At 42.5% G+C, this 20,838-nt stretch overlaps 1 protein-coding gene across 1 annotated transcript in view; it reads right to left on the bottom strand.

Annotated features, from left to right (window-relative positions):
- ROCK2 (Rho associated coiled-coil containing protein kinase 2) overlaps window positions 1-20,838 on the bottom strand; it is a 63,213-nt gene that overhangs the window by 10,666 nt on the left and 31,709 nt on the right. The window contains exons 10-21 of the mRNA XM_065401383.1: window positions 18,168-18,256; window positions 17,581-17,629; window positions 16,527-16,662; window positions 16,297-16,388; window positions 15,784-16,030; window positions 15,404-15,510; window positions 14,043-14,202; window positions 5,066-5,226; window positions 4,393-4,577; window positions 2,985-3,054; window positions 1,976-2,079; window positions 1,680-1,866 (exon numbers count right to left, since the gene is read on the bottom strand). Coding sequence (XP_065257455.1) covers window positions 1,680-1,866; window positions 1,976-2,079; window positions 2,985-3,054; window positions 4,393-4,577; window positions 5,066-5,226; window positions 14,043-14,202; window positions 15,404-15,510; window positions 15,784-16,030; window positions 16,297-16,388; window positions 16,527-16,662; window positions 17,581-17,629; window positions 18,168-18,256 — 1,587 coding nt within the window. The remainder of the gene's footprint in view (window positions 1-1,679; window positions 1,867-1,975; window positions 2,080-2,984; window positions 3,055-4,392; window positions 4,578-5,065; window positions 5,227-14,042; window positions 14,203-15,403; window positions 15,511-15,783; window positions 16,031-16,296; window positions 16,389-16,526; window positions 16,663-17,580; window positions 17,630-18,167; window positions 18,257-20,838) is intronic.

The raw sequence follows: 20,838 nt of genomic DNA, 5'->3' as shown, positions 1-20,838 counted from the left end.
CAGGCATTCCATAGACAATTGAAGGAGAGGGTTAAGTTTAAGACTGGTAGGGACAGAAGAGCATATGGTTATGAATAATCAGGGTTAATTCAGATTTCAGAGATGTGGAAGAGGAGGCAGATTTTAGATAATGATCTGTGAGAGCTGGAGAGAGGTGATGGAACTGAAGTACAGAAGGTTTGGGTAATATGAAGGGCAGGTGAGGGAAAAGGAGAGACCCATGTGAGGAACACAGTGGAGGTGAAGATCCAGAAGATGTGTGTGGAAGCCCAGAGGTTGAAACTGAAGAAACATTTCAAGGAAGGAAAAGAGGTAGTGATGCCAGTTAATGATGGAATAAACAGCAGTTGATGGAAAATGCAGACCACATGCCTACTGATTAACAGAGATGAAGTGGGTATAGCTCCACATTTTGTGATGTGACTAAGAATTAACGAGACACTGCAAGAAAGCACGTTCTTAATTGAGAGTGCTGGCAGCTACAGCTGCTTCTTGCTTTCTAGAGGGCCCGAAGGGCAGAGAGGGTGACCTATGCCTATATGTTTAGCACATTAGGATCAGGGGATATAGAATTGGCAGGCCTGGATCTTTTCTCTGGAACTAGCTAATAGATCTGAATTCTTCCTAGGCTGTTTATAGCTAAGCCTATGTTTTAGTCACTGGTATTTTTAGTACAAGTCATGGACAGGTCACAGACAGTAAACAAAAATTCACGGCCCGTGACCTGTCCATGCCTTGTACTATATACCCCTAAAAAAAACTTGGGCCAGGGGGCTGTAGAGGTAGGGGGAACAGCCTGGGAGCGCTACGGGTGCTGGGGGGGAGGGTTGGTGGGGCTGGCAGGCTCCCTGAGCAGCTCCAATGAGAGCTGCACGGGCAGTGCCTGCAGGCAGGGGCAGCGCGCAGAGCCCCCTGACCCCTCCGCCTAGGAGCTGCAGGGACATGCCGGCCGCTTCCGGGGAGCCCTGCCGAGGTAAGCACCGCCCCACACCCCAACCCCCTGCCACAGCCCTGAGCCCCTCCCACACCCAAACTACTGTTGCTGTGGGGGGTGGGGACACGGTAACCCGAGAGTGCCCAAGTAGCGGCCAGTGTGGCTGGCCAAGAGGCTGCCCGAGCTGCTCAGGCAGCCCTGGAGCCAACCACTGTAGAATCCCTCCAGCCACAAACCCCTTCTAGCCAAAGGAACCATCTCCTAGGATGTCATATTTCAGAACGACTAGGAATTTTTATGGCCGAACTACACACATCTGAAAAAATATGATTTAGAATGGAAAACATGACATAACCTTGATTATAGCAACGTAAACTGTATCATCGTACACAGATTTTTATATACAACTGAATATACATACATGCTCAGTTTTGTTTCCATAGGTCCAAAGTATGGAAATAACTATTTTTTCATCCAGATGTGAAAAATATGTAAACGGAAAATGTTTCTCGGTATTTGTAATGATTTCTAAATTTCAATTAAACAATATTAACCATGCAATGGCTTTTAAAAAAAGAAATTCATGATCTCATACTGCTTTCCTCTAGTCTACTTTAACAAAAATCCAAAAATTTTTCAAGCTGTGTATTTCTGTAAGCCTCCAAATGTATCTTTGTTATAATGATTAAATAACTTTTAGCATGCACAAAAATATACGACAGGAGTTATAACGCAGATTACTCACAGATCCTATGGTAGCATCTTTCTCAGTAAGTTCTTGCTTATGCCTAGCCATCATCTCTTTAATCTCCAATTCTTTCATTATCTTCTCTTTTTCCAAATCAGAGTACTGTTCTTCAGCAATGGAGCGAGCAAGTTGCTCTGAATCAGCTTTTGTCAAAGTTATCTCAAGTTGTGCAGCCAAGGAGTCTCTGCAAATTATTGAAAAATAATTAGTTCAGAAACTAAATGAAAACCTTTTCCAACTGAAGTAAATATCCTGATTTTCTGTACATATACAAATAAGTGGCAAACCCTCACCTCTCATCTTGTAACTCCTGTATCTTTTGCTGCATTTCTTTACAAAGTTTGGTCTTTTCTTCACATTCCTCTTTAAGCTCACGAACTTGGGTCTTGTACAAAGTCTAGAATTTTAAACAAAGAAAAGGAAAGAAAAAGGACCTGCATATTTTAGCTTATGGGGTATCTGAATGAATGAGACAAGACCATGTTAAATCAAAAATCCTTTAATACAGCAGGAGGCCAAGCACAGCAGTGTCTTGTCTCTCCTAGACCTGACTTAAGGCAGCAATACTTCCCAAAACCGTTTCTTTCACCTTCAATGCATGCACCCTCTCAAAGAACCTCCATCATCCTCACCCTCCTGAAACCCAGCTAGTGGGGAAAAGAGAACCCATCGAAATTCCCCCCCAGCCACCAATACATTCCTCCATAAATGTGGTGTGCTGTCCTCACACAATGATTAGAAGTTCGAAAGTATGTATGCGTGTACAATTTATAAACCCACATACACACGTATATGCTTTTTCAAAGTGTTTTTTTTGTATTGCAACATAACTCATTAAAAATACTTTAGAAATTTGTTTTTAGAGAGGTTTTGAAAAAGCAGTCTTTCCAAATCTATAACTATTAAGACAATTCTGCATAAGCTATCATGTCCATTTAATGGAAACATAACTAACAATCAAGAATTACTTATTTGTTCATGTACAAAGTTGATCTCCCACAGAAATACATCTTTTTATAAAGATTTTTTCTTATTTTAAGCTGGCAAATAAGTCATTTAATTATAAGACAAATTGAATCCTTTTCTTTCTGTTTATGCATTGTTGTGACTGATCCTACTTTTCCACAAGTATTTGCAGGGTAGTTTATGTGAACAAATTTCAGACTACATGAATGTTTGCAGACTGTTCATTAAAAAGTATTTGCAAGTCACTATCTGAGATGCAACTGTTCATCTAACTTAGATGGTACTGTTTCTGCTCCTTAAAGACTGGATTGGTAAAACAAAAACTAAAATACATACTGAGAAATATTGTTCAGCTTCAAGCTGGTCTTGAAGCTCTTTCATTTGTCCATCTGCATCCTGACGTTCTCTGTAAAGTCATAAAACAGTGCTTATAAGCAAAATTTGTGAAGATATTCCAAACAACTACAGAAGGCTGTGTGCATGCACACACATCTATAAAACTCTCTTATATCTTAGCTTCCCCTGATCAAAGTATGGTCTTCTATACCAAATCCTGAGGGATCCTCTGTCCCCCAAGGTCTCTCTTGTTCCCCTATTCTGCCTGGACAGCTATGAATACTATGCTCTCTTCCAATCTGGAAAGGTTAGCGAACAGCCTTTTAAACTGACAATACTGTTACATGGGCTAGCCAACAAGAGACATTACTAAAGCAAATAGTCATTGGCCTTTTCTCTCATCTCCATGCAGAACATAAAGTGACAATCCGAGCTCCAGAACCTCAGGCAGTCAGAGTCGCAAGATGGACCTTGAACCTTAATTTAGTGCTCTTCATAGTGCAGATTTTTTTAAACACACCCATTATTAAAGCAACTCATTCAATCACTAGTCAGCACATATGAATGATAATAGTAATACTTTGCACTTCTTTCATCAGAGGACCTCAAGAGTGCTTTACCAATGGTAGTGAATTAGACCAAAAAAGCCTCCACATAACTGTCATTTTACAGATGGAACAAAAATGAGATCTTTCTAACACCTATATTAGTCTTGCCTTTTCAGCCACAAGACCATTCTTGCTCCAGAAAACATAAATTGATAATTACAGAGAACAACAAATCTCATATGAAACAAACTCCCCTTCCCAATTTGTTTTTTTAGTATCATCATAAAATATTTCTTTTAATTAGTGGTAACTGATTAGTGTTTGTAAGTCACACTGAAGATGAAGTTACTAAGTGCTAAGACTATCATCTCATTTTTAGATGCAAATTTAGAGGTGAGCAATCATTTTAGTCTGATTCCAATGTAGACTCTCAGGGAAAGCTAATTCTAATCAGCTTTTCATTTATCTCAAATCCTAACATGTTCCTTTATGCCTTCACACAATCTATTTTTTGGAAAACAGCATTTCAGAGTAGCTTTCTATTTGAATCTACAGGTGTAACTCATGTGGTCAGGAATTTTTCTTCTTTTTTGTAAGCTCTTTGGGGAAGCAACCATCTCTTAGTATGTGTTTGTACAGAGCCTATTACAATAAGGCCCCAATCTCTGCCAGGACCATTAGATATTACTACAGCATAAACAACAGCAAACAACAATCAGGAGTGTCTAGGATATGGCTGATTTTGTAGAGTCAAGATTTTATATACACATGGCTCTCAAATTTTGCATAAGATAGATAAAAATGCAATTGAATTTTTAAAATTAAAGAATTAAATAAATCTGTGATGCAGCTCTACTTACTTGCGGAGTTCATTATTTTGCTTTTCCAAGCTCAGTTTGATTTCCAGGAGATGGTTATTCTCTTGTTTTAGCTGTTTCTCTGACATTTTCAATGTGTTGACTTGTTGTGTTTGCATCTTCAGGTCATTCTGCGTGAGGCAGCGCTTTTGTGTTTCCTGTTCTATTTTTAATGTCAAGTTTTTAACCTGAAAAATATTTTTGTTGTTTGTTTGTTACATCAGAGGAATTTTACAGACCCATACAGTAAGGAACTCTCAAAACAATATTTACACTTTCACTGATTCTCTATTGTTTTTATTGTATTAACTATGAACTACTGTACAGCACAAACATGTCTTTTTTGGATGTAAAGATTATTCTATAGCTAAAATTATCTCTAAGTAGAATAAGCAAGTTTTTAACCCTAATATTAGAGAATTTTACATTCCACATAACAAATTTTTCTAAGTTTGTCACAATGTTGAAAAACTTCAGAAAATGAAACTTTACACTCTAAGGAAGCCTTCCTGCAACCTACAGAAGTGAGTGTGGGGATATACTTACTATTATTTTCATTTGTAAAGATTTACAGATACTGCCCATAATCAGGAAACTTTAATACTTTTAAAACTGGAACAAATTTTACAATATCCAAAAGGTTCCAATTCAGACTACTTATATAATTGCTACTTACATCTTCATTTAGTTTATCCTTTTGTTTAAGCAGCTCATTTATTTTCTGTTGCGACTGTTTGAGATCACAGTCCAACATAGAACACCGCTTTTCAATTTCTAACAAGCCATTTTCTACTTTTTGCTTTGAAGCTCTCTCCTCCAACAACTTCTTTTCCATTTCTGTGAAATAAAAGAATTTAAATGTGAAGTCAGTAAGAGTTGTGGGTGCTCAGCCCTACTGAAAATAAGGACACTTATTTAGGTGCCTAGCTGTGGCCAAAATTTTAAACTTGGGTGCCTACAATTTAACATACTTTGGATTCCTGTGGGATGAAAGGTACTAGATGGCATGACTGAAACTGATGATAAAATTATGAGACACACAAAGATGAGTGACTTAATATCTTTTACAGGACCAACTTCTGTTGGTGAGACAAGCTTTTGTGCTTATATAGAGCTCTTCTTCAGGTCTGGGCCACACAGGCAGTGCCCCTGCCAATTTCAAATCAAAAGCATGGAGGTACCAGAGCTGTTAAAGGAAAAAAAAAAAAAAAAAAAAAGCTCACTAGACTTTTTTTTAACATGAGCAGTAAGCACAATGGTGATTCAATAATACCAGGTGGTATTATTGAATTGAATTAATTGAATTAATTGCTGAACAATTTGAACTTTTGCCATCCTATTCTACGTGCCATTCCTGTGAAAATATACCCAAATTTGGCCACATAATAAGCCTTTGAAAAATCACAGCTCATATATACTCAGTAGAGACTTCAATTTTGGCAGCTAAAATCTCCAAAGAGTCCATCCTGAATGAGTGTGCTTGAGCATCTCACAGCTCCTAATGTAAATCAGCCTGCATATGCTCCATCCCCACAGTGCAACTGAGCATGCTCCAGCTCAGGACTACAAAGGAGATGCCAGACTTCCCTGGAATGGCTTTTCCCAGCTACTCTGGTCCAGGTTGGGGCTGGACACTGGAACTGAGATCAGGGAGCCTGTCTCTCCTGAGCTCTCAGTCATAGGCGCTGAAAAAAATAGTGGGTGCTCAGCACTCATCAGCCACAGCTATTTGCCACCCCCGCTCATCAGCTGATGGGGAGGGGGGCGGTGCTGCTGCCAAACAGCTGATGGAGGCCAGTGCCACCGTCAAACAGCTGTTTGGCAGCTCAGGGAGGGGTTTGGGGAAGGGTGGAGAGCGGCCAGTGGACGGGGGCCTTGGGGAGGGGGCCGAGTGAGGACAGGGACTCAGGGGAGAGGGCAGAGCAGGAGCAGGAAGAGGCAGAGTGAAGGCGAGGCATGGGGGAAGGGACAGAGTGGGGGCAGGGCCGCAGGGCGGAGCGGGATAGAGCACCCCTAGGGAAAAGGAAAAGTCAGTGCCTGTGCCCTCAGTTATTCCCCTGCTGGTACTCAGGCAGCATGGAGGAGGAAAACGATCAATTTGAAAAAAATGATCAATTTGAATGCAAAGGGGACAAAAGCCAGATGCCAATACTCTGGCGGAAGAATCTAAAACATCAAACACCACTCTGAGACCATGCTTTGCCACATTTTGTCCCTCAATCAAAATAGCATTTGCCAGCCTTCTTTTATCATCTGGCAAATCTTGAACATACAGAGTCACCTTCTCCCATAGATGGAACTGATAATAGGCCAACATCACATGGCAATGAACCACCTTAATAACAAGGGAAGAGGGAAAAAAAACACCTCTCTCCCAAAGGTATCAATCTTTTCCCCTCCGTCAGCAAGACTGGAGAGGACTTGGCCTGACCAAAGTCTGTTTTTGGCAGCAGCCACAACCAGCAAATTAGGCACAGGATCTACGAAAACAAGAAAACCCCTAATGAGGGATCCAATACAGTTTGCCAGCTTTTTTTGGAAACAGGCTGACAGGAAGCAGGAGCTGACCAAACAATCTTAGCAAGCTGTAAAAGACCATCCAGAATTGACAGCGATAACTTATTCCTGGAGGTAATCCCAAATATGTTGAATACGGGATGGGAGGTTTCCTCCACAGTCACGGAAGGTAGGTTCAATGTGGATTCCACGCAATGCACCAGGTCATGAAACTGCAAAAGTCACATCTACCTCAGGTGACAAATCAAGATCGACGTCCATTTGCTCTTGTTCAATAACAGGCACTACATCTCTTCATCCTCCTCTTCAGCCAGAGCTGTCAGATCGAAGGACTGCTGAGCCACTGGATCCTTATCAGAAGAAAAATCACTTCTCCATCCATAAGGAGGATGATTCAAAAAATTCTGCAGTGGTACAGAATGGAGACAAGGACTGCCCATAGGAGGAGGAGCAAAGGAGATAGGGAACACAGGCCGAAGAGGCGTGAACTGGGATGAATCAGGTTTCTTAATTCTTCCTTTATCCTCCTCTAAATGAGGATCTGATCTTGGATCACTAAGGAACACTTCTGAGAGAACAATGGAACTGGAAAGTGGAGAGAGATAAAAGGTGAGAAAGATCTGCCAGGGGATCCTGTAGTAGACTTAGGAGAGGAAGCAGAGATGCATACTGAGAAACACTCTCTTCTGCTCTTCTCTTTTTTCAAGTGAAGAAGATGCATCATCCATTCTGCAGTCTGTATGTCTCTTCCTCATTGCCATCTGCCTTGCTCAGATCCAAGGAACGCTAAGACAAGGGAAGGTGCACATCAGTCACCACTGTAGAAGTCCTTTTCAGATCAGACACTCTTTGAAGCCTGTCCCACAGACCTGGGAAGTACCATATCCAGATAAATACTCAACTCTGCAGCTCTGATCTTCAAAGTTGAACCCAGAACCAACTTGGATTTCAGAGTCGGAACCACAGAAGCCACATCAGAGTCCAATAAGTCTAATGTACAGGATCTGGCACTGCTAACAGTGACCATCTTCTTCTTCACCTTCTTTCTTGGAACCGATAGAGCCGGAGCCAAGGACGTGGGTCTAGGATCCTTAGAAAGCAGACAGCCATTTTCCCACCAACACTGCTTCAAAGTCTTGACAACTTTAACAGAAGGATGCGGAGTTAGAATTGATGAAGAGCTCGACATCCTGGAACCTTTCAGCAGCTTGTTTACTGGAGAAAGCCACAGGCACCAAACCTAGTCTCTTAGGCCTGGTCTACACTAGGCTTTTATGTCGAATTTAGCGCCGTTACATCGAATTAACCCTGCACCCGTCCACACCACGAAGCTATTTAGTTCGACATAGAGCTCTCTTAAATTCGACTTCTGTACTCCTCCAAAACGAGAGGAGTAGCGCTAAATTCGAAATGGCCATATCGAATTAGGCTAGGTGTGGATGGAAATCGACGGTAATAGCTCCGGGAGCTATCCCACAGTGCACCACTCTGTTGACGCTCTGGACAGCAGTCCGAGCTCGGATGCTCTGATCAGCCACACAGGAAAAGCCCCGGGAAAATTTGAATTCCTTTTCCTGTCTGGGCAGTTTGAATCTCATTCCCTGTTTGGACAGCGTGGCGAGCTCAGCAGCACTGGCAACGATGCAGAGCTCTCCAGCAGAGATGGCCGTGCAATCTAATAGAAGGAGGGCCCCAGCATGGACTGATCGGGAAGTCTTGGATCTCATCGCTGTGTGGGGCGATGAGTCCGTGCTTTCAGAGCTGCGCTCCAAAAGACGGAATGCAAAGATCTACGAGAAGATCTCTAAAGCCATGGCAGAGAGAGGATACAGCCGGGATGCAACGCAGTGCCGCGTGAAAATCAAGGAGCTGAGACAAGGCTACCAAAAAACCAAAGAGGCAAACAGATGCTCCGGATCCCATCCCCACACATCCCGTTTCTACGAGGCACTGCATTCCATCCTAGGTGCGGCCGCCACCACTACCCCACCACTGACCGTGGACTCTGAGGATGGGATATTGTCCGCGGCAGGTTCCTCGTCGGACATGTTAGCAGACGGGGAAGATGAAGAAGGAGATGAGGAGGACGAGGCAGTCGACAGCGCTGGCACCGCTGATTTCCCCGACAGCCAGGATCTCTTCATCACCCTTACCGAGATCCCCTACCAACCGTCCACAGCCGTTACCCCGGACACCGAATCAGGGGAAGGATCAAGCAGTAAGTGCTTTAAATATCTAAACATTTATTTTTACAAGAACTGAAATATTTATAATATTAACAATGGCTGTTTCTTAAAGTGCTTAAATATGTAAACAATTATCTGCAAAAAAACTGGAATATTTACAATAGTAACAAAGGGTTTTTCATGATTTGTCTGCCTTAGGCTCTTCACAATTTAGTCCCAAGTATTTAAATTTTTTTTTACAATGTCCGGTAAGTCATGATTATGCTGCCCAAGACGCTCCACTCTTTAGTCCCAGTGCACCTACGCGAAAATCCGGTCAATATGGCCGGGGATGGAGGCGAAATCCTCATAGGAGAATTCCTCGTAGGTCTCATGAAGGTACATTTCCAGCCTGTTCATCAGGTTCCTGGGTAGGGCGATCTTATTGGGCCCTCCGTGGTAGGACACGTTACCGCGCCACGACACCATCAGATACTCTGGTATCATTGCCCTGCAGAGCATAGCGGCAAACGGCCCTGGTTTCTGAAGGCTTTCTCGAAACATCCTTTCCCTCTGGGACTCCGAGATCCTCAGCAGGGTGATGTCGCTCATTATGCCCTGCTTTGAATTAGGGAGGGGAATGTTAGTATTGGGACTGCTTTACAGCCACGCGGTGGAGGGAGAGGGGCAGCATACAGGGATCTTTCCCTGGAACAGCCGCGAGGGGGTGGGACAGGGGCATAGTTCATGCTGTCCTGATTGCTGGCAGCAGAGACTGGCATTGCTTTCAATGTGAAAGGAGACCAGTGCTACTAGTACAGTTTTAAGCAGCCAGAAGTCTACGGCTTACCATGATTGCACGCTACAGAAGTTCAGGTGTCCTGCCACGCTTCTCAGATAACTGCAAGACCACTGCAAGACCCCAGGCACTGAAGGCGAGGGCCGAAAATTCGACCTTGTCCTGAGTGCGCATGTGAGAGGTGCAGTGCATGGTCTTGTTCACAGAGAAAGACTAGGTTCTTTGTACACAACTTCATTTATCTGTCTCAGGAATTCACTCCATTTTTCCCATTCACACAGACACATCTGCGACTGTCTCCCAACCCAGCCTGTCAGCACACTCCCAGAGGCTAGCGCAGATTAGGAGGAGGAAGAAGACGACGCGGGATTACATGTTCTCAGAACTAATGAGCTGCTCCCGAGCCCAGGCAGCCCAGCAGACACAGTGGAGGGAGAACTTGTCCCAAATGCACCGAGCAGTCATGGAACGGGAGGAGAGGTGGTGTCAGGAGGACCAGCAGGCTACTGAAAAGCTGCTTGGACTTCTGAGGGAGCAAACGGACACGCTCCGGCGCCTTGTGGATGTTCTGCAAGACCGGAGGCAGGAGGACAGAGCCCCGCTGCAGTCTATCTCTAACCGCCCTCCCCCGCCACCAAGTCCCACACCCCCCTCACCCAAAGTACAAAGAAGGAGGGGCGGCAAGGGCCGTTAAAACTTTCAGTCAACCCCTGCAGACTGCTCTAGCACTAGAAGGCTCTCATTCCGCCAAAATTTTAAAAGTCCTTTCCTACACACCTCACAGAAGCCCCCGTGCAAGTTTCAACCCCCACGTTTCATGTCTGGTTCATAATAAAATATTCGTTTCTGTTAATTACTGTTTCCATGATTTTATTTTGGAGGAGAGTCTGTCTGAACGAGGGGAAGGGGCATGGTAATTGGACAGGACAGTCACCTTTACCAGGGTACAGAGGCGGGGTCAGGTCCAGGATCAGGACACATACCCAGTGCAGTGACTAGTGACCCTGTTCAATCTGGGAGGTGGTTTTCATGTTCTGGGGGGGGGGGGGGGGGTTGCTCTGTGACTTTGTGGCGGGGGAGGGCAGTTACAGATCTAATGCATCACAGAGCCCCGCAGCAGGGGAGCTGTAACCCTCCTCCCCCTGCCAGACAGTCACATAGCCGACACATACACGCTGTCCCGCCCAGGAGGGCTGGCAGGCTCTGTTGAAACAACCAGTCCACCACTGCGGAACCAGTCATTCCTGGAGTTTAGAAGCATCATTTGCATCACAACACTAAACCCGCACCCCGCCACAGTCTGCGTCCCAGGTTTAAAACATTCCCGCGAAAACAGTAATAAAGACAACGGTGTTCATTAACAAAACAGAACAGATTTTATTTTTTGGGAAGGGGGTGAAAGGGGTATGTAACTGGAGAGGATAGTCAACGGTAACTGGGTAAAGAAACGGTGGCAAGTTCAGGTTCTGAGTCCACAAACTTAAAATTCACTGGTGACCCTGCTCAGTCTGGAAACTGTCTTTCAAAGCCTCCCGGATGCACAGTGCGTCCCGCTGGGCTCTTCTAATCTCCTGGCTGTCTGGCTGGGCGTAATCAGCAGCCAGGCTATTTGCCTCAACCTCCCACCCCGCCATAAAGGTCTCCCCCTTGCTCTCACAGAGATTGTGGAGCACACAGCAAGCTGCAATAACAATGGGGATATTGGTTTCGCTGAGATCACAGCGAGTCAGTAAGCTTCTCCATCTCCCCTTGAGACAGCCAAAAGCACACTCCACCACCATTCTGCACTTGCTGAGCCGGTAGTTGAACAGTTCTTTTTCTGTGTCCAGGGCGCCAGTATAGGGCTTCATGAGCCAGGGCATTAGCGGGTATGCTGGGTCCCCGAGGATCACTGTAGGCATCTCCACATCCCCAAGAGTTATTTTGTGGTCCGGGAAGTAAATACCTTCCTGCAGCCGTCTAAACAGACCAGAGTTCCTGAACACGCGAGCGTCATGAACCTTGCCCGGCCATCCAACGTTGATGTTAGTAAAACGTCCCTTATGGTCCACCAGTGCTTGCAGCACCATTGAAAAGTAGCCCTTTCGGTTGATGTACTGGCTGGCCTGGTGGTCCGGTCCCAGGATAGGGATGTGAGTCCCATCTATAGCCCCACCGCAGTTTGGGAATCCCATCGCGGCGAAGCCATCTATGATGGCCTGCTCGTTTCCCAGGGTCACTACCTTTGACAGCAGTACCTTCACGATTGCCTTGGCTACTTGCATGACAACAACCCCAACGGTAGATTTGCCCACGCCAAACTGGTTCGCGACTGACCGGTAGCTGTCCGGTGTTGCAAGCTTCCAGAGGGCTATGGCCACTCGCTTCTGGACAGTCAGGGCTGCTCGCATCCGGGTGTCCTTGCGCTTCAGGGCAGGGGACAGCAACTCACAAAGTTCGAGGAAAGTCCCCTTCCGCATGCGAAAGTTTCGCAGCCACTGGGATTCATCCCAGACCTGAAGCACTATGCAGTCCCACCAGTCCGTGCTGGTTTCACGGGCCCAGAATCGCCATTCCACAGTATCCACAAGACCCATTGCCACCGTGATGTCCTCGGCACTGGGTGTCGTGGTTTCAGACAGGCGTGTGCTACTCTCGGAGTTCAGGTCCTCACCCCGGTGCCGTAGCCTCCTCGCCTGATTTCTCTCTATCTGCCTCAGTGAAAGGTCGATGATGAGCTGCGATGCGTTGACAACGGCCACAACTGCAGCGATGGTCGCAGCGGGATCCATGCTCGCAGTGCTGTGGCGTCCGCGCTGTCACTGACCAGAAAAGTGCGCGAACTGATTTCCCGCCGGCGCTTTCAGGGAGGGAGGGCGGGAGTGACGGTTGGATGACGACAGTTACCCAAAACCACCCTCGACACATTTTTTTACCCAGAAGGCAATGGCGGCTCGACCCAGAATTCCAATGGGCAGCGGGGACTGCGGGAACTGTGGGATAGCTGCCCACAGTGCACCGCTTCCAATGTCGACGCTTGCCCCGTTAGTGTGGACTGACAAAGTCGAATTACTGTCCTTAGTGTGGACACACACGTTCGACTTTGTAATATCGATTCCACATATTCGATTTAACTAAAATCGAACTACTCTCGTAGTGTAGACATACCCTTAGGCTTCACATCTGATGACCACCCAAGAACCAGAGGGTTTAGCAGCTAGAGCTTCCTTAAAGGAAGTACCTGAGTCTATTGTGCCCCTCTTTGAATGCGCTGGGCACGAAATTCCAGCAAATGAAACACACAGAAGGAGAATGACCTTCCCCCAAGGACTTCAGGCACCTAATATGGTTGCCCGACACTGGGAAGACAGATGAGCACCAAGCATGTCTCTTAAATCCCATTTCTTTTTCTTTGGTTCTGCCATAACACGGAACCAAACCTACCAACTCTACAAAAGCATCTACACTTATTACTATACTTAAATTACACTACACACTAAAAACAACCACCACAAAAACTATCAAAGGTACTATCAATGGAGAAAAAACCCTGGATCTGAATGGATCAGAGCAGTTAATTTCCATTTAGCATAGCAGTTGAAAGGAACTGAGGTGGTAGAGAACCCCCAGCACTCCCTTATATGGCCTCGTGCTCAGAATGTTCAAAAACACTGAGGGGAAGTATCGGAGAGGGCGCACAACTGCTCCAATGAATATTGCTTGGAGAAGGTTCTACCATTAGGCACCACCAGGCAGTGAAATACCCATAAGTTGGAATACGCAGAGCCATTCAAAGAGGTTAATGTACATGACATGCAGTGACTGCCTGGACTAAAATCCTTTTATTTATCCCCAGAATAGCTACCAATAGGGCAGTGCAAGAATCCTTAAATTATTCCACCAATGTACCTTAACCCTAACATGCAGGAGAGGATAATTCAAACAGCATCCGCATTCAAACCTTGGCCACTCTTGGGATGGTCAATGGGGGGGGGGGAAAACTGTGCCAAATGTGATTACTTTATGTGATCTGAACAACTCTAGAATTTTTAATTTATATACAAAACTCTTGAATCAGCTTCCTAACGTGATTCAGAAGTGTATAATCTTATAAATTTCAACTTTACAATTAGCATTATAAAACTTATATTATCTAGGTTACATAATTTTAAAATTAAGATTTGAAAGCATACCTTTCATGGCTTCAGACTTGGCTTCCTCAATAGATTCATAGATTTTATTTTTGTCTGCTAATCGTGCTTTTGTGGCTTTATGTTCAGCTTCTTCTTGTTCCAAGTTCTGCTGCATAACCTTGAGTTTGTATGTCATGTCTATTTCCATGTTGCTCTTCTCCTGTTGAAGTTACAGGAAAAAGGAAATTGACTTACTTGACAAAACAATTATTCTTGACTGCAAACTAAAGCTAAAATAGTTATGGAATAGTAGTACTATGGAGCATGACTAAAAGGCAATACACTGACAGAAGAAGACATAGTCCATGTTCCAAAGAGCTTATAAATTAAGACATCAGTCCTGCAATTGATTTAGTGTGGGCACAAAGAGGCACTGCATGGCTGCAATGGTACTCCTGTGTGTAGAAAATTATTGGACTGAGGCCTAAAAAGGGAGTAGTATGTCAAGTTAAATATGGTTCAAAATTTAGAATTTGTGAAAGCAAGGTTTTATAAAACTTAATAACAATAGAAAATTTTTCATAGATTTGATTAAATGCTACGAATAACAGTTTGTTTTCTTTACAATTTAATATAGTAAAATAAATTTGTACAGAACTGTAGCTTTACATGGCACTTTACAGAGAAAGAAAATAACATGGTTCCTGACTAGAAGACTTTATAATCTATAATGCATCCGAAGAAGTGGGCTGTAGCCCACGAAAGCTTATGCTCTAATAAATTTGTTAGTCTCTAAGGTGCCACAAGTACTCCTGTTCTTTTTATAATCTGAGAAAAACACAAAACATACAAATAGAGAAAAGGCAGCAAATGTTAAAGCAAATAAACACAGTGCAAATCACATTCTATAATGCAGCAAGTAAAAAAGCTCTACGCTTCAGCAAGTTCTGATTTTTCAATGGGGACTAAAACAACCTTGTGCACAATACAGCCTATACAATAGAGCATCCCTATAACATCTAATCTGCTGTGGGCAATCTTTCAACATGTTGCACAGGGAGCTTTCTAAGCAATCTGTGTAAAACTCCAAGAATAAATTCCTCTAATACATTGGGGTCCACAGACTACATCTAAGATTTCCGAAGGGGTCCACACCTCCATTCAAAAATTTGTAGGGGTCCACAAATGAAAAAAGATTGAAAACCACTGGTCTAAGATATTCCTCTATCTTAAAAATACATTTATTGATTTCCTACACATGCTGAAAATTATTTAAAGAGAAAATTTAGGGAAAAAAGTTACTAATTCAAGTAAGTACCATGGAGCTTCAATCTGACTCAAGTTTAGTTTCCATTAATACCATCATTTTATATTCTACCTTTTATACTGCAAACCAATTCTACTTTAAAATGTGCAGTTACCTTTTCCAAATCTGTGAACCTCTCTTGTAATTGTCTCTTCTCCACTTCTGCTTTGGCTAATGTACTCTTTCCACTTTTTACTTCTTCTTCTAGGCTAGATATTCGACCTAAAAATGTCCAAAATATCAACCAGTCAGAAAAAAAGTTAGCAATAAAAAGAATAAAAGTTAGCTACAAAAGTTAGAACAAATACATTCACATTTAACAGGTGATTCAGAGGTATTAGCAACATTTTACATCTACTGATGACATTTTATTAAGGAAAGATACAATTGACTTGGACAATGTATTAAAATTAGTTACAATTAGATCAAATAATTACACTATACTCTTTTGTATTTCAGAAACATGAATCAATGTAGACATATTTACTGTAATACCTTGTAGATCGCTGATAATCTCTGACCCATGACTTCGATCTCTTCTTTCAGATTCTAGGGCTGACTGAAGATTGATGAAGTCCTTCTCAAGTTTGAGTTTAGCATTTTCCAGCATGCAGTTTTTATCTTGCAATTCTCGATTATTAGCTTCCAACTGCTGGATTTGCTTTGTACTTTCGGTCTGGTTCTTCCTTAACCTGGCTGCAGTATCAGACTCTGTGCGTAATAAAGCATTGGCTTCATCCAGCTATTGATTAATAAATGCAGATTTTAGACAATTAAAATGCAAAACGACCATCTCCATTACAAATTAATCAACAATTTAGGGACTGAAGGAAAAAGAAAAATATGGAAATGTTTCTAACATTACATTAGTAAACCAACATTTCATATTAAAGAGCAACTTCTGTAACTATTTGCAATTTTCTTCTGCTAAGTAGGAAGCCTGAACTTCAATAGCCTATTATAACAATGACTTTAACACACAGACACACACACAGAAATACAACTTGCCTGTCTTTGTAGCTGATTGATTTTCTCATTTGATATCTGAGAGTTCTGATTTCTCCTTTTTAAATCTTCAAGCTGGTCTTTCAAACTGTTAACTATAATAAAATAATCATATGTTACCTCCATCACACACTGATTCACAATCTTTAAACAGATCTTACCAACAAAACAACAGTTCTGTTATCTTATGTGAAAATCCCCGTGTACCACATTTAAGGTTCTGCTCCACATACCATCATTTTCCAAATTGCGTTTTTTATCTGCTTCATGTTCTGCTTTCCGCTGGTATTCTGCATTCTTGTGCTGAAGAAGAGCCTTCTCTCTTTCTAATTGCCTTAATGCAGATTCTACATTCTTCCTTGATGTTACCTGGAGATAATTATAGTTAAGTTCAAATAAAATACACAGAACCATGGTATTACTTTAAAGATATAAAGGATAGCTCATGGATTCCAATTAACTTACAAATACACAAAAATGTATTCCATCTGCTTGCTGTATACACACACCATAACACTTAACAGCTGTGTTTGTATATAACTGCAGAACAATACACAATTGGCAAATAACTGTACAGTCATAAAATTCTATTTCTAAGGAATCTGGGTAGTCAGATCATCAGCAATGGATGTAAGGCTGGTTCAAATCCACTCCAGACTGGCAGTGCCCGAAAGCTGTTACCATATGAAGGCTCTGTTGATGGTCTATGTTAAATGATTGTGGGGGCTTATGTCTCGTTTCCAGTGAACAAGTATGCAATGAACAAGCAGCATCAGCAAAACTGGCAGACTCAGCAGCAAAACCAATGATTAAATGGGCATGACAACTAAGCTATAGTCATTCCCTCCAGAGGTGGTCCCTAAACATAAGGATTGAGGCACAAGGATGGGGCAGTAGAGGGATGCTTGAACTGCCACTACCTGTTATCTGCTCTATGGAGGGAGTATTTCAGCCTTCAACACTATCAACCCTGCATCTTTAACTGGAATTCAATTCACACACATTTTATTTAAATGCTATTTCTCTACAAATTATTAACTAAGGCACAGGACATAGTAAACATGATTCTGGAATCAATTAAATAATGTAAGAATCACTCTACCCTCCTCTTGCCAAGATATTGCAATAGTGGCAGCACATTTATGCTAGGGTACACTGTTAGAACATAAACTCATGTTCTTGTGCCATAGTTCCATTATTACTTAAAAGTTGGTGTATCCTGAGAAAAGTAAACATACCTAACACACATAAGAACACTTAAGCGCAATAGAAAATAAACTGATTTACCTCTTCATCTAGTTCTTTCACGGTCTTCTCTAAACGAGCATTAACAGACCTGAGAAATATGAAAACAAAACAAAGGCAAACATTGGTTATAATGAAAAACAGAATAATGCGGATGTGTCTTGTGAATTTTCTATAGTGAATTCTGCTTTAAGCAACCACACAAACAATGAGAAAAAAATAATTTGTCCAGTAGAGGTGGTCTTCTCTAAAGACAAAACAAAAAGGTGGTCAGGGATGCAACTCCATGCTCCGGGTATCCCTAAACCTCCGACTGCCAGAAGCTGGGACTGGACTACATGGGATGGATCACTCAATAATTGCCCTGTTTTTCTCATTCCATCTGACGCATCTGTCACAAGACAGGCTACTGGGCTAGATGGACCATTGGTCTGTTCCAGTACGGCCACTGTTATGTTCTAAAGGTAGTGGTAATCATATGGGGCTAACAAATTGGCTGTTTAAAATGGGATCTCCTTAGTGGAGCTGGGGTCCCTTAAGTATGCTTTTAATTGTATTTTAAGTTTTTAAAATGGAAAATTAAAAAAGGTTTGGCATAAATATACCAAATATAAACCGCTATCTCTTACCTGCACTTCTGTTCTAGTTCATCTTTGGCTTGTATTTCATTACTGAGTTGTTCTTCTAACTTGCTCAGTTTTTTCTGAAACTGTGCAAACTGTCAGAAAAAGTATGGTCCACATATAAAATACTATCACGTAAAAATGCGTGTAGTTCAGTTAAATAACCAAGACAGATGAGCAATGAAAATCAATATAATCTTTTAATTTGATGGGAACAGAAAATTATTTCTCAGCCAGTCACCATCACTGGATTATTGGGAATTAAAGTTACATCTCTGCAAGATATTAACGCTCATGAAGATTCTTCATGAAGATATCCATAGAAACAAAACCTGTTGCATACAATAGTAAAATAAAGCTAACCATCACAGTATTATGTGCTGCATATGGTGAGCCACAACAGTTCCACAGGAATAGAATGTTGTTTCTGGCCCTCTCCTTTATTCTCTCTAACCCCAACCCTCGAGAGCAGATTCTTTGGATTAGTATCTCCAAAAAAACCCCTATATCAGGCATATGACCAAAATGCATGACATTTTAAGAATGCCTCTAAGCATGCTCAGGTAGAACACATCATGAAAGAAGGTGAGAATTTCTTAGTCTAACACTTGCACAGAACCTACCTTGTCCCCGTTACATTTTGGAAAACGCTGTATTGCCAATTCCCAACATTCTAAAACCGTAAATTAATACAAAAAAATTCATGAGACTGGGTTAAAAATCATAAATTTGGGAGTTTTTAATTGCCTTCTGGGCTTTTGAGTCTATAGGGTTCATGTTTTCAAACTTTTTTCTGCAACCATGAGGGGCAAAAACATTTTTTAAAAACCAAAATTTGAGATGGTAACAATTACATGACTCTAGGAGCTGGGGCATTAAGAAAAACATGAAATATTGTGAGATTTGTGATAAAAATTACAAGAGTTGGCAACACAAATATAGCATTTTATCAATCCTTTGTATTTTACAAGTCAGAAATATAGAAAATAAAATATTTGCTATTGAAATGTACAATTGAAGGTACTATGTCACATAGGGTCGGTCCTGGGGCCAGTTTTGTTCAACATCTTATTAATGATCTGGACGATGGGATGGATTGCACCCTTAGCAAGTTTGCAGATGACACTAAGCTGGTGGGAGAGGTAGATACGCTGGAGGGCAGGGATAGGGTACAGAGTGACCTAGACAAATTGGAGGATTGGGCCAAAAGAAATCTGATGAGGTTCAACAAGGACAAGTTTAGAGTCCTGCACTTAGGACGGAAGAATCCCATGCACCGCTACAGGCTGGGGACCGACTGGCTAACCAGCAGTTCTGCAGAAAAGGACCTGGGGATTACAGTGGATGAGAAGCTGGATATGAGTCAGCAGTGTGCCCTTGTTGCCAAGAAGGCTAATGGCATTAGTAGGAGCATTGCCAGCAGATTGAGGGAAGTGATTATTCCCCTCTATTCGGCACTGGTGAGGCCATATCTGGAGTATTGTGTCCAGTTCTGGGACCCCACTACAGAAAAGATGTGGACAAATTGGAGAGAGTCCAGCGGAGGGCAACGAAAGTGATCAGGGGGCTGGGGCACATGACTTACGAGGAGAGGCTGAGGGAAGAGGGCTTGTTTAGTCTCCAGAAGAGAAGAGTGAGGGGGGATTTGATAGCAGCCTTCAACTACCTGAAGGGGGGTTCCAAAGAGGATGGAGCTTGGCTGTTCTCATTGTTGGCAGAAGACGAACAAGGAGCAATGGTCTCAAGTTGCAGTGGGGGTGGTCTAGGTTGGATATTAGGAAACACTGTTTCACTAGGAGGGTGGTGAAGCACTGGGATGGGTTACCTAGGGAGGTGGTGGAGTCTCCATCCTTAGAGGTGTTTAAGGCCTGGCTTGACAAAGCTCTGGCTGGGATGATTTGGTTGGTGTTGGTCCTGCTTTGAGCAGGGGGTTGGACTAGATGACCTCCTGAGGTCACTTCCAATCCTAATCTTCTATGATTCTATGCTTGGCTCTAAAACCACTGGAAGAATTCAGCAGATCCTGCATGCAATTTTAAATGGCAATAGCTTCCTTTTAAAGAACACTAGAAACTCCTAAGCTGCACAGTATGATGGAAAGGAAGTACAGAAGCACAGGATGTATTTATTTTCATGTTTGCATGAGCTTTTTCCACAGCTGTTTTTAAAGGTTTAAAAATTAGCAAACCCTCACAATTTTTAATTAATGGCACAATCCCCTTGATTTACTAAGGGAGGGCTAAGATCAATAGTGGCTAAAGTATTTATTTATTTTGATATACACAAAAATCCTATCAGACTTTCTGCCATCTTAGTGCATGAACTCAGTTGGCAATCCACAAATACTGAATAAACCTTCCTGCTTCAAAACACTCACTCCCCTACTGAGGGTCAGTTTTATGCTTATAACCATTCCTTCACTAGTACTGTGTGAAAATTTATTTTTCATGCCCTGGACAAATTAGCGATGAATCACTTAGATGTGGAGCCAAAATCTACAACGTTCCCTGGAGCAAAATCTTTTGTGGTGAACAGAGCCTTACACATTTATTTGCAAAATAAATTCTGGTTGCCAAATAGGAATTAAAGGTAACTATAGTATAAATCTGAATGAATATTAACCTCATTTCACTTATAACTAACTGTAGGCTCTCTTCTTAAAAGCAATTTACAAGTT

The sequence above is a fragment of the Emys orbicularis genome, chromosome 3 (assembly GCF_028017835.1).
Source record: "Emys orbicularis isolate rEmyOrb1 chromosome 3, rEmyOrb1.hap1, whole genome shotgun sequence".
NCBI lineage: Eukaryota > Metazoa > Chordata > Testudines > Emydidae > Emys > Emys orbicularis.
Note: the sequence above shows the minus strand (reverse complement) of the source record. Positions and strands in the feature narration are given on the sequence as shown.